General features: G+C 47.1%; 5 protein-coding genes across 5 annotated transcripts; 4 read left to right on the top strand and 1 right to left on the bottom strand.

Annotated features, from left to right (window-relative positions):
- The first annotated feature begins 433 nt into the window (after positions 1-433).
- On the top strand, positions 434-1,407 carry B0J16DRAFT_416695 (uncharacterized protein). Its single transcript, XM_046133619.1, has 4 exons — positions 434-701; positions 762-963; positions 1,018-1,065; positions 1,137-1,407. Exons 1-4 carry the CDS (start codon positions 661-663, stop codon positions 1,188-1,190), a joined length of 345 nt encoding a protein of 114 aa, XP_045982096.1. The 5' UTR covers positions 434-660; the 3' UTR covers positions 1,191-1,407.
- Positions 1,408-6,780: 5,373 nt separating this feature from the next.
- Positions 6,781-7,446, top strand: B0J16DRAFT_416694 (uncharacterized protein). Its single transcript, XM_046133618.1, has 2 exons — positions 6,781-7,256; positions 7,310-7,446. The coding sequence occupies exon 1, from the start codon at positions 6,806-6,808 to the stop codon at positions 7,175-7,177; it is 372 nt and encodes a 123-aa protein (XP_045982095.1). The 5' UTR covers positions 6,781-6,805; the 3' UTR covers positions 7,178-7,256; positions 7,310-7,446.
- A 1,141-nt stretch (positions 7,447-8,587) lies between these two features.
- Positions 8,588-9,948, top strand: B0J16DRAFT_322397 (uncharacterized protein; the record flags this gene model as incomplete). The annotated part of the gene is made up of 6 exons (XM_046125699.1): positions 8,588-8,625; positions 8,680-8,762; positions 8,830-8,909; positions 8,961-9,195; positions 9,248-9,658; positions 9,716-9,948. The coding sequence occupies 6 exons, from the start codon at positions 8,588-8,590 to the stop codon at positions 9,946-9,948; spliced, it is 1,080 nt and encodes a 359-aa protein (XP_045982094.1).
- Positions 9,949-10,069: 121 nt separating this feature from the next.
- On the bottom strand, positions 10,070-11,483 carry B0J16DRAFT_270485 (cytochrome p450 monooxygenase; the record flags this gene model as incomplete). The annotated part of the gene is made up of 3 exons (XM_046123547.1): positions 10,070-10,715; positions 10,848-11,194; positions 11,250-11,483. The coding sequence occupies 3 exons, from the start codon at positions 11,481-11,483 to the stop codon at positions 10,070-10,072; spliced, it is 1,227 nt and encodes a 408-aa protein (XP_045982093.1).
- Positions 11,484-12,363: 880 nt separating this feature from the next.
- B0J16DRAFT_290322 (uncharacterized protein) lies at positions 12,364-14,617 on the top strand. Its single transcript, XM_046124248.1, has 7 exons — positions 12,364-12,663; positions 12,716-12,914; positions 12,962-13,081; positions 13,136-13,285; positions 13,344-13,857; positions 13,917-13,971; positions 14,033-14,617. The coding sequence occupies exons 1-7, from the start codon at positions 12,402-12,404 to the stop codon at positions 14,530-14,532; spliced, it is 1,800 nt and encodes a 599-aa protein (XP_045982092.1). The 5' UTR covers positions 12,364-12,401; the 3' UTR covers positions 14,533-14,617.
- The last annotated feature ends 123 nt before the right edge of the window (positions 14,618-14,740 follow it).

Genomic DNA, 14,740 nt, shown 5'->3' with positions numbered 1-14,740 from the left:
AGAGTCTTGTCGGTGATAATACTGAGGGTAACACTCTGGACTCATCAAGGTTGACAGACCATTTGCGCGGCTATAGACACCCGCCGTTGACACTATCTCCAACCAACCAGGGTATTGACTCGAGCAAGCAACTTAACCGGCACCTGGCAAGTGCCGAACTCTTGGCTGATTAATTAAGCCTTGTGCATTTTAGGCTAGTAGTTCGCGACAAAATGTCACTATCTGGGCCCGAGCTCCCAGCCTTACCACTACCGGACACAATGTCAACCAGGATCTAATTTCCAGAACGTCCTAGACCATGCCATCTTGTCCCTGAAATCCAACTGCCGTGACTGCGTGCTGAATCTATTCGCGAGAAAGAGATATTGCATCTTCAATCCATTTTGCCTAATTTCGTATTTTCTGAAAATGGGTTAGAATCTTGATAAGGACAAAACGGTTCCTGGGATTAATCGGCATATCGGCAACGGCCCTGGCTAAGCATTATCAACAGTGGATGGAGATTTCTCTTTGCTATTATTTTCGAGGTGACCTGGTGAACTCGTGGGTATAAACACTCAGCATGCAACTGCACCCTTAGATATCAGTTCGTCCCTCTCATCCCATCTCCTCAAATCCCAGCTTTCTACCAGTATACCGTCCCTGACACAAGACCACATCATGCAACTCATCGCTGCTACCCTTCTTGCTCTCGCATCCATGTAAGGATTCCTCTCTTCCTCGTTACCTTTGTCTGCAGTCTACTAACATAATCATCACAGTGCTTCCGCCAGGCTGCACAGCCAAGCCGTTTGTGTCACGAACCGCCATTACTCTCAATCCGGTGGAACACCCTTCAGCGTCAGTTACAACTGGAACGTGAACTACGAGATTCTCCCCGACGCTACCAAATGCGCCTGTGATTACTACAGGAGACGCAATACTGGCAATAACAAATGGGACAAGTGCCCTGACTGTTGGTTTGTAAGAGATTCCTCCATGCTACGATGGTGAAAGGTTACTAATGTAGTTAAACAGGACGGTCTTGTTTGCCATTCTGATGACTGGCACATCGGCGGTGATGAGGTAAGTAACGCGTGGCCGCCTTTCTTCTGATTTGGCGTTCTTGTAAATGGTTTTGCTGACTTTAACAATAGATGACATACTATTGCGAGAATAAATGCGGTGCGCAGGGAGCTGAAGCTAACTAAGGAGGATTGTGGGGGGGGAGGAGTGGCTGTAATTGTTCCAGTAAATGATTTTTGCCAGACGGTCGATACGCAACAGTTGTATTTGCTAAACCTTATTTATGGCAAGGTTGTGGTTTCCATAATTCGTTACATTATTCTTTAAGGTCTCTATTTGAGGAATGAAACTGGTAAACAGGTATACTACAAGCAATCAGGTCACCAATAATATGACATCAACATCGCCAGTATGTAGAAGAAATCGATCAAAGAGTCGGTTTTTCACTGTATCTGCCGAAGTTCAGTCAACCCATAGTGTAATTTCAAGTGATCAAGGGTAAGCGGAAGACGGGCTAACATAAGCCCGTAATCGTGGCTCCATGCTTCTAGCGCTGTGGTTGGCTAGCTCGGATCCCCCGCCGCTTCAAATGCGACGTATGTCCCCACAATTCCTATCCCTGATGCAAGAGGGCGGCTTACATCTACCATCATTTTCATGTGTCTCTTTCTGCGAAGCTGAAAGAAAGGTTGTTCTTCACTTCTCTCACAATGTCCAAGCCCGCATCAGCTCCAGTAGTTGAGTCCATTTCTCTCTCTACCCAATCTGGCGATCTCTAACTGCTGAGCTGCATTCCTTCTGAAGGTCAGAAGGCGCCTATATTATGCCTCCATGGCGCGTTTTTCTCTGCCGAAGATCACCACAATTTCCCTCCTTCCTTTGCATCTCATGGATATGCTGTTTATTCACTATCTCTTGGTCGACATGGTAAATCATGGGCGATGTCTTGGGTAACATGAACTCTGCTCACATCATTGGATGACTACGTCGCGGATATCATGGCTGCGGCAGGCCTTATCAAAGAGCGACACCTTAAAGCACCACCAATCGTAGTAATTGTCCATTCTTCTGGCGGAGGACACATGCAGTACTTGCTTGCGCAATAGTCCCAAAGTGACTCGTGGCCTATTAAGTTCGGTGGCTTGGTTCTACTGGCTGCGGCGCCGCCTTCTGGTGGGGGCAAAGAGATTATGGCCAATTGGGACTTGTGTTGATTTGATATACATATTGGGAACTTACGGCTCGGAAAACTCAAAAGAATAGTGGAGGCGACAGGTAAGGCATACTCAAGGCCTATTACCGAGTGTACCTGCTCTAATCGGGCAGTGCATGCTGCATAGCCTTACTGTACCACCACCGGCCACTCACCCCTCTTCTATTAGGCTGACTGTGCGGCGCACTTGAATTGCATCAGTGGCGGCTGTTGAGGTATTAAAGTTGCCAGAGTATTCGTTACGCAATGTTGTTAGAGTCAAAGACCTTACATCCACTTAAAAACTATTTGCCGAAGAATGGAGGAGCCAGTCTCTCCAGTGACAATTCAGGTTGATCGAATGTCCCGGCCAGATATCACGTCAAGACACCCATCACGGTCAAGGTCGCCTTCCATGTCGCATTTAACGGACGTCTCCTCTGGGTCATCCTCAGCGGGTGACGCTTCTACAAACGGTTCCGAATATCCCAAGAGGGGCAGAACACGCATTCCCAGCAAATTGGTATCAAAGCGAGCTATTATCGATCTAGGGTATCCATTCTTCGAGGAAGGGAATATTGTCATTATTCAAAAAGCTCTTGGGCAAGACAACGTAGATGAGCTACTCAAGCTTAGTGAAGATTACAAAAAAGTCGAGGAGGAAATTCGAGCACAACGTGGGGGTCAACAAATACCAGTTGGTCACGAGGACGATGTTTCCACCCAAGGAAATAACGGAAACTCCAGCAAGCGGCCGTGTACTGAACAAGTCTTGATCTCGGGTGTTCTGGGCTTGAACACCAATGGCCTCCAATGGAACTCTGAGCTCACGAGTCTGAATGGGCAAGATCCATGGACGAAACCGAAAACTTTGTTAGAAAATAGCACTGTCAGTGCTGAGCTTTTCAACATCCATGCGGCAGAATACTATCAAGATCAAACCAAAACACACAAGGTTACACTACTATGTCCGAATCGTCCCCATACCCCGGAGGAGAAGGCTGATCTGGTCAAGATGCGCTGGCTGTAAGTGTGATAGCACATGTCTCCTATAGATCTGCGGCTAATACAATTTGATCTACTGAAAGACATCTAAAAGGCTCTTCTTTGGAATTGAGAACTCTGGAGGTAGGTGTCTGCCCAACGTTCTTGAATTTGTTATATTATTGACCCTAATTACCAGTACAGGATCTCGTCACACACTGTCCATACTTATCAACGAAACTGAAATCAGTCGCGCTTGCCGTCCTACGTGAAGTGGACCGCCAACGTTCCATCACTTCCGAGTCAAAGTCCCAAGTCGAGTCAGGAACTATTGTACGATATGTTGGCCATACTAGCAAAAGTCTTAGGCTTTATGAGGGCGAGCCAACCCGCGACACACAGCCGGTTATATTCATATCCACACCGTCTCTGGCAATACCTTCGAGAAACCCCTTAACAAGCTTAGTACATAACCGTTCCGCCAAGACGCTTCTCGAATCCTTGTATGGATATGAAGCCGGAAGTGTACGACAGCCACCATTTGGCGCTCCTCGACTCAGAGACCAAGGAGACAAAACTGCGAGAACTTTACAGGTTCCGGAAACATGGTTTTTACTGATTGGCTCGGGTACGCATTTGGAATTCCAGCCTATGAAGCCTTCACGTTAACAAAGTTTCAGATATTTTGATCAGCTTGTCGGAGCTGTCCTCGCAAGAACTGGGATCCGGTAATATCACTGTTGATAGAAGGCTCTCGGGCTCTACTCCGGGAATCTACACTGTTAGAGTCGTTGATAACGCGCGAATGTGCAAGTACCACGTTGTCATTGAGCGGGATTGTAATTACGTGGTTCGTCAGAGATCCCTTCCCGAAAGCTGGCCTTGTTCTAATTAGAGAAAGAACTTTATCAAACACGCTGCAGGGCTTGCCCAAGACCATGATAAAAGCGCAGACGAGTACACCTTAACGGACGACCAACAACGCCCCGTCGGACCTTCCGCCTGGCTCGATTTGATGACGTCGGGAGAGGTTGAAAATCGCGTCTTCGGTCTACAGACGCTGGCGACAGAGTCTTCACCGCAGAAAAAACGGGAATTTCTCGCACTTTCTGCAAAGCTCCTTAAGAATGGATATGTGCCCCGTGATATTAATTCCTCAGACCACCGGTATGACAAATTGTCTAAACGCATATATAAGAGGTACGCTAATACATTTGGAAGGCTTCAGATAAAGCGCAAACCTGGTCGTTCGGCTTCGAGCAACGAGAATCTCACCGTGATTAAACCAACGGGGAGAGAAATAAGAATACTACCTTTTGCCGATGACTCCACTGACCAACGGACCATCATTCATCCAGTGGAGTAAGTTATGCCAATGAGACTTTGAGTGCAGTCAGCTGACCCTAACTGTGACGCAGGATGATTCATCTACCAGTCGTCCGTGAAGCCGAAGGTGAACTGATCCTAAAGGACAGGGGAAAGGTAAGACCTGCTGCGAGCTCTTGAAGAGCGCCCGCTCATATACTTACCATTTATAGACCTATGAAGACTCCCGCCTTGACGCCTCTGCCGGAGGTATCGATGACCATACGCCCCTACAGGTCACTAATCGAAGACCGATATCATATACTGGCTGGAATCGACAACGGGATATGGAAGTCACTGAAGACACATATCGAAACTCAGTACAAGGTGACGATGGTCCTGAGGACGGTGCGGGGCTTTTTGATTATCGGTTTATTCCAAGACCTGATCGCGGCGATGATGCCGATTCACTTGATGGTTCTTTGTCAGAGGACACCGCGTCAGACTTCGAGTGGGAAGCTGACCCTGGCGATCACGAGTCGACTTCAGAAGCTGTTCCGCTCAACCAGCTGCCCCCCGCAACTGGTATTGTGGGAGCCAATATTGTTCCGTTCTTGACTTGGCGACTAAGCTGGGACACTAATGAACGAACATTAGAAGACAGTGACAGAGCCCTGATCCATCTCTTGAACAGGATACATGGCTCACTTGAGGATAGTGAGTTCGGAAAGTATTATTCAGCCACATTAACTTGTACAAGAGAGGATGTGGTAAGGAGATTGCAGTCGTTTACCTCATCCCTTGACAGGGAAACTACATCATCCGCCTATCACACATCGGACGAGGATACCTCACTTAAGAACCGCATCCACAGGCAATGTCAACCATTGTTAAACATATCAGACTCTATTCTCTCATTATTTCTCCCCAAATCAGGCAGTTCTTCTGCGCATCCAATATGTAATCGCTTTTGGGGTTCAGTGGATCTAATACTGCGTGTAAGTCATTCTTCAGATGCTGGTGGCTTTTAACATTTGTCTGACACCTTTCGAAGCATATTTACCTTTCCTCAGTCTCACCACAACGTTTTACGACAACATCCCGGGTCACCGTCTCACCGTTGATTTCGTCTGTTAGGAAGGGCACCGACGAAAATTCACCTTCTGGTCAATGCAAGCATTGCGACGAGCAGCTGGAATACTCCTCACCATATAGTGCTCTTAACCATATACACACAGACCACCTACAATGCAAACACCCCCTTGGTGGTTCTAGAGTCCTGGATGACCCTTGCCTAGGATGGGTCCAATGGTACGGCTTCGGAGATAGCGAAGACGAGAGCGTAATATCGACTGTAGTCACACTCATTGAAGATTTGACTGATTTCCACGCCAAAGCTCACGATATTCATGTTTCGGTAAGTGGGCCATTCGATGAGAAGCAGGGACCTGAGTCTAGGCCGCATCTTCTACGCAATTTGGTCCGGTGCTTTGAGGCAATTGTTGGTAAGATGGTTCTGACTGCCAAAGAACTCTCTTGGATGAACCGCACGCGTTTGCGAAATGCAATAACGGACGGCAACCCCCCATTGTCAATTCCGTTATCCAGGATTCGCTTGCAACGCATAGAGCTGGATAGGACCCTCCTGGAGAGTTTCAACTTGACTAAGCGAGATGTAATGGTTTTAGGTACGACTCATGATGATATCGACAGGCTTATTATATCTCCCATTGGCTCAGAGTTCTTACTATGCACGCTGCTCAGCAATCTCCAGAACAACACTATTCTTCAGGATACTGGTCGGAGTATAGACATTATTAAGCATTACCGGAAGGTCTCAACTGGTCTCCGCTTTAGCGCTGTACGGAATCCTAAGAGACAGAGGTTTCTGGAAATCTCAGCCCTTGAGGAACAGTTGGATGCCATTCGAGCCATCCAGGGCGTTCAAGGGCGTCTGATGGATGCCTATAGAACAATTCTGGACCCAGACTTCTTTGCAACCGCTAGTACTGACTGGGCCTACCTCAAAGACCGAAAGGCCATGTTTCCGCTAGAGAGGACGCAGCTTGACTTACAGGTACGCAAACTGGCAGAAGATGGCAAAACCTTGGAAGGACTCCGACATATTGCCCAGTCCACCAGGCATGACATGAAGCAGATCATAGAAGTGCTTGAGGAAGGGCATGGAAAGGCCATCCGTGTTTTTACATTCGTTACATTGTTCTTCCTCCCACTGTAAGTGTTTAGTAATTCACTGGCAAACTATACTCATCAAGGCGCTAATCGATTCGAAGCTCCTTCGTTACAAGCTTTTTTGGGATGAACACGAGGGACATAAGGGACACAGAGTGGGATCAAAGACTATTCTGGTCATCGGCAGTACCCGTGACCGCCCTGGTCCTGGCTCTAGCTCTTATCTACGGATACAAATGGGAAGAGGTCACGGAACTATTTAAGAAAACGTTCAGCAACCAGGACTTACCACAACTTCATGATATCTCAGAGCAGGATCTCATGCCTTTATCAGCAGAAGCGAGTGCTGAAAGCGAAAAGATGCCTCGCCTTCAACCAGCATCTACTCATCGCACACCTTGGATCCATGGATTGGCGTACGTGAGGAAGCGTCAAAAGTCGAAAATCAACAAAAGCGATGTTCAGAGACAGGAAACATTTGATAGCCTTTTAGTTTAAGCCATTTCATTTTCCGGAGGCTGCGCCACGAGGCTGAGGCCCGGGGCGAGATGAAGCCGATCCACCGTCATTAGTTCATGTGAGTCACCCCACATATGTCAGTTGTTAAACTTTATTAACACAGACATCCAGGGACCGACCCGAGAAGACACGCAGCAAATTTGAACTGCCGTGGAACTGTGTCTATTCTTTACCGGGTTGGCATGACAGCCGAGGATGAGCTTGGGACCAATCATTATGCAAGAACGTATTTGGAGGATATCGAGGAGATCCGGATAATTTCAAATCTCAATAACTCTTGAATTGAAAGTATTTTTAAAACTGTTCCGAGTTTGTGTGATGAGAAGTGTTGTTTTATTAAGTACGCATTGCGGGCATCTTTATCACCAGATGTGTCACTAGCAGACCCCCAGTAGAAAGCTGTTCCGTCTAAATTTTCTGCTAGTAGATTTCGTGCATGTCTCGTGAACTATGGTAGGCCTCAAATAACAGGATAACTATGATAACGATTCGTTGTAAAGTTTATGCCAGGGCGGGTCGCTTACTTGTCTCCCCCACGGAGTTCAAAGCGTAAATGGAGGGGGAGTGGATTTAACTTCCCCAGGTGCAGTGGATCCTCCAAGAGCCCGTAAGACCTCCAAGACATGCAGCCAGTGACAGGCGTAAGTTGCTTTAAGCGAAACTCTGAATTGATATATGACTGGGGGGACGGTAGACGATTTTCAGGTTCTCAGGAGATAAGCAGTGCATCTGACAGCATGAGTGCTTCGTAATCGAATCTGCATGCATGCGGCAGAGTGTGAGAAGCATCCTTCCAGCTTACAACCCCCATTGAAACCATCCAGACAGCAACTATTGATTGAGATCCCCGGCGCTTATACCAGACAGGCTTCAATTCTGACTAAGCTCCCGAATGGGAAGGTATGGAAGGATGCGGCCCGACCCTTTAGCGCACCCATTTGTGTTTTTAGCCTGTTCTTGGCCACGAGGCGGACGTAGCTGTTCCATACCCGGATGGAACGGCGACGACCAGGATTGCCGACTTGTATTTCGGGCCTGACTTTCGCTGAGATGATGCTATGTAGGATTCTGCTGATTACGCTTATTGCGCTCGTCCCTCTTGGCTGCAACCACAGATGCCAAGCTTCGTATGGTGGCTAATCAACAAGACAATATGCCGTGTGATGGGAATCCATGGGACCGTAGAGATACAGGGTGGCTTTCTGACCAATTGGATGTTCTTTGACTCATCACCGGAACATGGGAGTTGGCCATCCCCACGGACCCTCTGTATCTTATACTATACCTTTCCCAGCCAGATGTTTCGAGGGCGACCCTCTTTGTATCCAGGCTAATTACTAGCCCTGACCTAGCTTGGAATTCCGGCCATTATCATTTGATAATAATATCATGTCTTTTGATCCGTTGGATAACTGTTCCGGGTTGAAGTATGTATAACCGCCATCTGCTGTGCTAGTACGCAATAGCTTACACGGCTATAGGAGCGGGGAGGAAGAGTGGATTCATATCACTGATCTTCGAGAGCGCAAACGAGTTCAAAATCGGGTCTCACAAAGGAACTATCGTAAGTGGACACATTAATCCTCAAATATGGCAGGCCAAATGGGGTTTTGACTAATACAGCTTTTCAGGCAGGAGACTTAAAGCCAGGATCCAGACATTGGAGCGGGAGAGACATGCTTCGCGTGCAATACTTGGGCTGGATACGGAGGTCTGTCTATTCTTTGGTCATATATACACACACTCTAACACTAAACTGCAGACTATTGATCCTTCCTTCCAGTCTCTCCACGGTTGTCACGTTTTCTCGACACAGCAAGGTATGGAACAGCCTACTACAAGTGGAACACCGTTTTCTATTCCTCCCTTCCAGTCAGGGTCTACGACTCAATCAGCAGATGAGCTGTTCGATAGCATGATGCAGACCACTGCATATTGGTCAAAACCACCCCTTGATAACAAGGACTTGGACAGTTTCATCAACACGGACTTCACAGGTATAACCTCAGACTCCAAACTACTGGTGGTCCTGACTGACCTGGAAATAAGAATTCGGCGGCATATCCGCAGATGACTCCAGTGGCGGCAGCGTATCGTCCCTTCACTCTCTTCTCACGTCTAACTCATCAATCTTCGCCTCTGAAAAGACTCTTGCGGGCCAAAGGCCTCTTCCTATCTCATACCCTACCAGGCAACAGGGCGAAACAACATCGCAGGTACCTAATCGACTAGATCGCCCATCGAACAAGGGAACCAACAGTCCACATGTCAGCAAGAATGGCTCAGATCTTGGTACAGCAGAGGCGAGCCCGTCGACATCGTCACAGCATTTGACAAGTCTGGCTCCACTATCTACTCCAGAAGGATCAGGAGAGGCATTGTCAAAAGGGTCTTCCGAGGAGATCTTTACACGTATCCTCCTTCTAATGAAGGAAGCAGGGTTTGAGGACATGGACGCTAGTAAGCTTGATACATCTATGTTATTTCTTTCAGACCTCGCATACTGATTACTCGAAGTGATTCAGGCTTACTACACTGCCAAATTCCGTTACGACTCTGTTGCTCATTGGGCTCAGAAACGCAGCCGTGTAAAGAGACTTGGCCCTCTTCTTAGGGACTTAAGCCGTGATGCAACGACCTGGTCCACAGAAGAGGCAACGAACTACCAGGAAGCTATCTTAGGGATAGCAGATGGCATGTGCAACTTGAGTGTAAATGATGATACTAGTTCGCCTCACCCAGAAGTATGAAAGATTTATGACTAGAATAGATAAAGAAGAAGGATTTTACTGCGATAGAAATGTTCACTAGATGGTATCCGCATACTCTTTAGCGTATATAGTCATCATCATATTTAAATAACTTCTAATATTATCCTTCCAACGGTGTCAGCCTTGCCATAACCCCATCCGAAGGCGCGGCAGAGATAGACCTGACAACTTCCAACTTCTTATTAGAATCCTGCAACTCCATCTTGAATCTTGAAGCTAAAACTGCTACCAAGCAAAGAAGTTCCGATCTGGCAAAGCCTTTTCCTATGCAGCCTCTTGACCCTTGCAAGAATGTGAGATTAGCATAATTACTATCTGCACCGCCACTATTTGCTCGGCCTTGACCCAACCAGCGCTCAGGGCTGAACCTTCCAGCACCTGGACCCCAATGAGATTCTTCGAGGTTGGTCGCGCCAGCTAAGATTAATAAAGTAGTGCCTTTTGGGATGAATGTACCAGCGAGAGACGTATCAACTCTTGCCTCTCGTACGGTAGACGGTACGGGCGGATAAAAGCGTAGGACCTCGTTGCAGAATGCGTTGAGATAGGGCAGGCCGTCGATGTCTTCGGCTGTTACCGCGCCCGAGGAAAGTTTATCGCGTACCTCGTCTCGTAGCCTTGTCTGTATCTCTGGATAAATACATAGAGCATAAACTGCCCACTGTAGCGACGCAGCTGTGGTTTCGTGTCCAGCTACGAGGAAGGTGATGATCTGGTCAACCATGTTCTCCTCCGAGAACACACCACTTGACATAGTGAGAGATGCTATGTCTTTGCTTCCGTCTTTATCCTTCGCCAATCTTTCTTTGGTGTCATGTACAGCCTGACGGGCATACCCCCGGATGTAATTCGCGGCTTGCTTTGATTCGCGGTTCCACTGGGTAGGAAGCTGGAAGAACATCTTGAAGCCGAAGGTGAGTATGGACAGAAGAATGAGTATTCTGTTCCAAAGGCTGGGTCTCATGTTAAGTTTGTGGTAGACACGGTGAAACTCTGTTTTCGGATCCTGGACGGAGTTGAAGTCACGACCCATGACAGCAAGACCAATAATGTCTAGCGTGGCTCGGCCCGCCCAGTCACTGACTTGAATCGTGACTTCGTTCGATCCAGCCTCCTTCTGCTTCTCGATCGCATCTGCCATCTCGGTAGACTTAGATAAAAAGATGGGGTACATGTCTTTGATGTGACGATATGCTAGAGCGGGCAAAAGACCACGACGTTGCATCTAGTGATGATAGGGTTAGTATTAATTCCGAGCCGCTTGTCACAGTTTATCCTACCTTGTGCTCATCACCCTCTGACAGAAGAACGCCATTTCCAGTAAAACGCTCCAGTTTAACCCTGAGTGACTCTGATTTGGGGAAGTCATAGACCTTGGGGCCCATCATCTCGCTGAGTGCCTGCGAGCCTACAACCATAACTCTTTCAATATTTCCAGCCATGTAATATCGAATGAGTCCACAGTTTGGAATATCTTTCGTCCATTTACGCGCTTGCTCATAATCTAAGCCCATCGACTTTGAATTCCCTTTCAGTAATGATCTCGTCTGTTGAAATCCTTCCAGTCAGATATTCAGTCTCACCCCATGACGAAGCGAGCTTACCTGGGGCGTGGGAATATGCCGGATTGGTGAAAAGTAAACAGGGTATAGAGTGCAAAGGTACAGGACTCTCAGGATAATCGACAGTACGACAAATCCGGAAATTGTCCCGATGAGCGACTGCATAATCAAATATCTGGGCGCAAAGTAGTCCACTAAGAACGCTGTGGCTACAGCCACTGTGATCCATGATGACAGCATTGCAGCAATTCGTATTCGCGTTGAGAGGGCTTGGGGCAAGAAAGAGCGCAATGATGTATTTCTATCGTATTAGAAACCTTCTGAACAAGCCATGCGCCTTGATATGCTTTTTGCTATGATATATTTATCTAAATCTATCATTCTCTCCTAAATAAAAGATAACATCCTCGTAGATAATTCTGAATGCACTGGTAGTATCAAGCGTGGAACAGTAAAGGAAACTGTCCGATCCATCCGATGGATCGATGTAAGAATAGCGTGGTGCAATCTAATATTACTAAAGCCTGAGTAAGTTCAATGGACAGCTCTGATTACTTTGCAGAATTCTATATGCATCTTCGAGGCTGACATGCCGTCTATCCTTGATAATGCAGGCTTACACCTCTAAGCCCGGGTCGCTTTGCCGTGAGTCAGGGATCTACGCGGCTTTTACCTTTTACGAATGAGTACTGAGCTCTCGTTTCTACGTACCGATAGCACATGGAGACAACTTCTCATGATCGAAGCTTGGCTGGATAGAGATTGATGGACGTAAGTAAATAAGAGGTAACCGAATTAGATATTTTCCAATTTGTTAAGTCACAAACCATCTGTTTCTTTTGGTCAACATATTATTCTCTGCAACCAAACATGGCAACTGTCGAAGAAAGACCATCTCCAGCGCCTATCGGCATTCTGCTGCAGGAAAGGGATCAGCCAATCACGTCCACCGGGGTTCACAAGGGCCCTCATGTCTGGGCAAATGAACTTTCCAAGCACGGCTTGACTGAGGTAACGCCCTCGACAGTTCCTTTAACCAGTCTTCCCATCTTTCAACCGAGAGAGTTGAAGACTCGTGAAGAAGCTTTTGAAGTATCTTACAAGAGGGCTCAGATCTTGAATAAGCATTATGGTGAGTCATGTCAAAGTGTCACCAGTTTTACACTATGTTCTAATTACGCCAGGCCTTACCATCGATGATATCGTCAATCTTACACCCAAGTTCTTTGACATGCATAGAGATGACATCATCATCAGAGATATTGGTTCTCATGCTCTGCTATCGATCCAGCATAACCTAGTCGCAGGAACTTTAGCGCCCTTTGCTAAGGAATCACCGCAAGTACAGGAACTTCTAGACCAGGTACTAGCGTTCAAGGTCTCGTGAGTCTACGTCAAACCTCCATCGATGATTCACTAACAAATTGCAGGGCGGGCTTCATGTTGACAGAGATCGGACATGGTCTCGATGCTAAGAACTTGGAGACAGAGGTCAGACTGCAGTCTGACGGTAATTTTATCCTCCACACCCCTCGACCCGATGCTTCCAAGTAAGAAATTTCATTTCTCACCAGTTGTCACAATTAATTGACAACATACAACAGATTCGTTCCACCATCTATGCCTGTGGCTGGCCTCCCACGTATCGCCGTCGTCATGGCAAAGCTCATGGTGGAAGGCGAAGATTTTGGTCTTCGTCCTGTGATAGTGGCTCTGGGTGACGGTAAACAAATGTGTAAGGGTGTAACTTCTCGGTATAATATTTCCCCATCTCTTCACACCTCACGGCAGTATACTAACGTAACATCCAAGTCTTTTGCCCTATATGGGTGGAATACAAGCACCCTATGCCATCACCTCTTTTGACAACGTAGCTCTACCAAGAGCCGCTGTGCTTGGAAGCCTCGAAAGGCCAGCAAGCATGCGCGACAACTTCTTCCACCAGATCTCCCGAATTGCGCCAGGTACCCTCGCAATGAGCATGATTATGATCCCAGCTCTGAAAATTGTCACCTACATCACCGGCAAGTACAGTTTGCGCCGCACCGTCGGAGTAGCCAACAAGGAAAGAATCCCCATCATTTGCTTCCGTACACAGCAGATGCCGATCTTGCACGCGTTGGCTCAACTCGCGGTCATGGCGCCTTTTGCGAACAAGTGCATTGAGTGGTTCAAGGATACTTCCTTTAAGCCGCAGGTTCGTGAAGGATTTGCTGTTATCCTTAAGGCTGTTTTTATTCAGATGGCTCAGCGGAGTATTCCTGAAATGGTTGAGCGTTGCGGTGCACAGGGTCTCTTTCAGCACAACCAGATCTGTGACGCAGATGTAAGTTTCTTCTCATGGACAAGGTGCTTGAGTCCAGGATACTAAGATGTTTTGAACAGAATATGATACGAGCTTGTGCTATTTCTGAGGGCGATGCATTGGTTGTCAGTATCCGTAAGTGGATCCTTCATGATACATGTACTTTGAGATGGCAAGGCTGACTGATTTGATATAGGTCTTGCAGTGGAGCTTTGTTTGGGCAAATATGAGATGCCTGCCGCAAAGACGGATTGTCTCCTGGCCAAGTACCAAGCTGGTCTAGCAGAAGAGGCCTGGGATATAGTCAGCTCTATTCCCGCAGAACACCATAGCCAAGAGTTCAATCGACTCTTCATTCCTCGATGCAGACCCATCGTCCAGGGCATTGGTCATCGGATGATGTACGAGACGGCCCTTGAGGCTGGTGTTGATCCTGATTTGCTTGCATTGTACGAGGCTGGTGCTGTCAAGGAGAACTTGGATTGGTATACTGAGAAGGGTATCTTGACCAGGTCTCAGTTCCGTGCTATGGAGAACAAGGCTCTTGATGCCCTTGAACCTCGCTTGGATGAGCTTTTGGATCAACTCAACATGGAGCCTTATGTTACTGCTCCGATTACAAAGAAGAGCCTGTTTGATGAGTTCGTGGAGGGATTGCCCAAGTTCACAGGTTCCGCTGAGTTTCCTCTGTTCTAATCAGAGGTATAAGTACTTTCCTTTCATTTCCTTGAAATAGATACTTTTCTTATGCAGCAATAATTATACACTACTCTTGTCTGACATTATTTTTATCTTCTTTATAGTTCATTGAGCTCATGTTGGCTCATTTTCAAACACACAAGGTGCGATGTTCGCACTGTTAAGATTAACGTCTCAAGTATCCTTTGAAAGCGAACGAGACTAG

The sequence above is a fragment of the Fusarium flagelliforme genome (genome assembly GCF_020744385.1).
Source record: "Fusarium flagelliforme strain FIESC 12 MPI-CAGE-AA-0113 chromosome Unknown B0J16scaffold_5, whole genome shotgun sequence".
NCBI lineage: Eukaryota > Fungi > Ascomycota > Sordariomycetes > Hypocreales > Nectriaceae > Fusarium > Fusarium flagelliforme.
Note: the sequence above shows the minus strand (reverse complement) of the source record. Positions and strands in the feature narration are given on the sequence as shown.